Source organism: Juglans microcarpa x Juglans regia, chromosome 8D, assembly GCF_004785595.1.
Source record: "Juglans microcarpa x Juglans regia isolate MS1-56 chromosome 8D, Jm3101_v1.0, whole genome shotgun sequence".
NCBI classification, from domain to species: Eukaryota; Viridiplantae; Streptophyta; class Magnoliopsida; order Fagales; family Juglandaceae; genus Juglans; species Juglans microcarpa x Juglans regia.
Genome location: NC_054608.1, coordinates 33,012,654 through 33,016,344, shown reverse-complemented (window position 1 = coordinate 33,016,344; position 3,691 = coordinate 33,012,654). Strand labels below are relative to the sequence as shown.

The 3,691-nt window shown below is 37.2% G+C and overlaps 1 protein-coding gene across 1 annotated transcript; it reads right to left on the bottom strand.

The window, feature by feature from the left end:
- Positions 1-245: 245 nt before the first annotated feature.
- On the bottom strand, positions 246-3,424 carry LOC121243463 (beta-amyrin 28-monooxygenase-like). The gene is made up of 4 exons (XM_041141579.1): positions 2,812-3,424; positions 2,296-2,714; positions 1,118-1,305; positions 246-835 (listed from the first exon to the last, which is right to left on the bottom strand). The coding sequence occupies exons 1-4, from the start codon at positions 3,345-3,347 to the stop codon at positions 536-538; spliced, it is 1,443 nt and encodes a 480-aa protein (XP_040997513.1). The 5' UTR covers positions 3,348-3,424; the 3' UTR covers positions 246-535.
- Positions 3,425-3,691: the final 267 nt, after the last annotated feature.

The following is a 3,691-nucleotide window of genomic DNA, read 5'->3' as shown; positions in this document are numbered from 1 at the left end:
TTTTGGTAGTGTGCAAAGTAGGGTCGGTTGGTAGTTTGAATACGAAGAGGGCCATGTACTGGGTCCTCTAATCGACAAACGAAATCAATCTTGTTCTTATAATGTAGATTTGACTCCAAAGTTCTGACAAGAGATGAAATTGGGAAGCCAATTTCTTGCACGTTTGCCATGATATCTATTGTTCTTAATTGGCACATATCATGTCAAAAACCTTAAACCCTTTACCAATACAACAAGTGGAAGACTTTGATATGCAATTATTCTCTCTCCATTATACATTTTCTTTATATCTTTCATACATCTAGTGAAATATAAGAGGCTGATGTAAATCCACCAAACAACACAACACACAAACCAATACAAAAAGAAAACAAAAGAACAAAAGAGAAAAATTAAGGAGCAAATTACAAGGTTGTCTCTGCTTATGGGTGTGTGTGTGTGTGTGTCTATATATATATATATATAGCTAGCTTCTGCCGTAGAAGTAGGAAGAACATGACCTAAAATATTGAGTTTTTGACCCAACAGATCATGATCAAGCTTTGTGAGGGAAAAGGCGAACAGGCAGACCCTTTGCAGGAATAGGCATGGGATCAACTACGATTTTCTCATCAGGAATGAGTTTATCCCACTTGAACCTTTTCACCAAATGGTGCATGAAAACAAGTATTTCCAAACGGGCATACTCTTTTCCGGGGCACATCCTTGGTCCTCCTCCAAATGGAACATATGTGTAAGGAGCAGGTCCACGTCCTTCAAACCTGCTGGGATCAAACTTCTGAGGTTCAGGGAAGTAGTCCGGATTCTTGTGTGTAGAGTTTGCACTCCAGTACAACTGCATGAAGAAAATTAATTATATTAAATAATTTCAAACGATTAAAACGAGTATTTGTGATATATTATTTGCGACGAAAATGATTATTTGTGACGAAAATAGACTCATTTTAATAAGAAATAATAATTTTTATAGGAAATAACAAGCCATAAATAAATAGTTTTCTTGTAGTGACGTTTATACGTACGTGTATATATATATATTATAAGATTTATAATTAATTTGAAAATGTTTGTTGTTTATTATATAATATTATTATAAAAAAAATAATATTATACGTACCTTCCAGCCCTTTGGAATGGAGAAGCCATTGAAGACGAAGTCAGTAAGAGCTTCCCGGAAACCCCCTTGGAGAGGAGGAGCAAGCCTCATCACTTCACACGCAACGTTCCATGAATACCTCATCTTTTGAATATCATCCCAATTCAGCACCTCTCCAGGAGCTTTTGACTTGGCTATCTCCATTTGTTCTGAACAAAGCCAAAAACAAAGACTAATCAAAATAAAATCTAATAAATGATTGCATGCAATATTTTCTCGGCCCATAGAATTAATAATATTACAGGTTCTTTCCCGACCGGCATACTTAATCAAGAGAATTAAACAAAAGAAAAACCAAAACAAAGAGGAGACTAAATAAAAGATCAGGAGTCCTCGATCCAATTTCTTGCACGTAGCAAAAGCTTTTGACTTGGATATATATATATATATATATATATATATATATATATTCCTTTTTTTACAGCTTAAATGTACGTAGCATGTGTGTGTGGACCTACATGGTTGTTGGCATGAAGTTTATAAGCAAGCCGACCCATATCATGTGTGAAAGTTTACTGTAGCAAGATTGATGTGTCTAGCTTTCTATATATGTGGAAAATACTTTAAATACAAAATAATTACACAAAAGTAAACTCACAAGCTAATGTGACTTGATGTGATACGTTAGATTTTAAAGTTATTTTTATTGTAAAGTATATCTATCTAACAGATTCTATGAAGCCACATCAATTTGTGGATCTATTTTATGTAATCTCTTTGTATATGTAGCAATTCTCTTCCTATATATACTCCATTTAATGCAGAATTCTACTACTTAATTGCTTTGTTTAAATCAATAAATAAATTTATAAATAAATTTTTATTTTTTAAAAAGCAGTTTTTTATTTGGTTCTTGGTCAATAACTCCAAATTATACCTATAATTAAACCTTTTGGACAGAGAAAATTCATGTCACAACATTTTCACGGCATGTCAGGCATGGTTCTAACTCCGTTTGATGGCCTAGAAAATTCTCTCCAATAACCAGTCTGATTTTTCTTTTCCAGTGAAAACCAGTACCAACGTCTGAGCACTATATATAGAAAAAAGAAAATGGAAGAGATAATGATCACACATGAGACCTAGAAAAGGTTTTAAGATGATCAATATGTTAATTAGCAAAAGACAATCATATTTACCGTTGTAAACACCCTCGTAAACATCAGGAATTTCAGCAAGATACTTGACGATGAAAGTGCAGGCAGCACTAGCGGTATCATGGCCACCGATCAACAAACCAAGAATCTTGTCTGCAATATCCAACTCAGCCATGTACTGTCCATTCTCGTCACAAGTCAAGAGCATGTGGGACAATATGTCTTGGGTAGGGCTTGCTTTTCCTTCAGCCAAATCAATCTTTCTCTGCTTAATGATCTTCACGAGCTCCTTCCTAATGAAGTTTGAGGCCTTGATTGCACGGTTAAATGGTGTTCCAGGCAAGTCAATTGGGATTGAGATGATCCCTGAGGCCAAAGCCTGGAATGGATCTGCAAATGTTGCTATATGGTTTGGGTCCTCAACACTGATAAACAAGCGGCAAGCCAACCAGAAAGTATACCTGCACGTACGTTCCGGAAAATAACTTTACACGATCCTATAACATGAATTTATGCACCAAAATCTGAATATATCAGCAGTATTGGGTATGTGCGTACCTTTTTGCGAGAGGGAAAACAATGACTTCCTTTTGGTTATCCCAACCAGAAGCGAAGTGTCGTTCAGCTATGTTGTCCATGATACCGATGTACCTTTGCAAAGCTTCGGGCTTGAGGAAATTGGGGAGCATCTTTCTCATCTTCTTTGACTCTTCGTTAGAGCTGCTTTGGGTGGAGCTAGGGAAGACTTTGTTAACCGATTCAGGCCACCAAGCAGTGACAAGCTTGTTCTCGTTGGAGAACAAAAACTTGTTGCATGTTGGGCCACAGAAGACTGCCGCCGGCTGCCCAAGAAGCGAGGTCTTGAAAACTTCGGACGAGAACTTGGTCATGCGGTCGAAGATGAACTTTTCCGGATGACCTTTCCATCCGGAGGACAAGAACTCGAGGCTCTCGCCAATCATGGGGTAACCGGTCTTGCCCGGCGGGAGGTTTGGGCCGGTGAAGTTGGATCTGTGCTTATAGAAGAGGGAAAAGAGCGAGAGGGAGACGAAGGAAACAAAGAGGAGGAGAAGGGAGAGATAGAAATGCTCCATGCTGTAGGTTTGTTGAGATCAGTGTTAATGTTTGAGGGAACGTGGAGATGGTTATGGCGTTTTATAGGCAAGTTTGTTTTGGAGTTTGAAAGGGTTAGGCTTTGATATGGAGGAGTGGCAATATCAAAGTCAAAACAAATTAGCTGGCTTACTCCTTTGAATACTAGGTTGGTAAATTGCATTGGTGTCCACCAAATTGTTTAATTTTGGATTAAAGGATCAATACGTATATATATACATCTATATATACATGTATATATATAGAAGAAGGGTTAATGGAATCTCAATCATGTATTGATAATATTCACTGATGATGCAAGAATAATATACCTTGTACAAGAGGG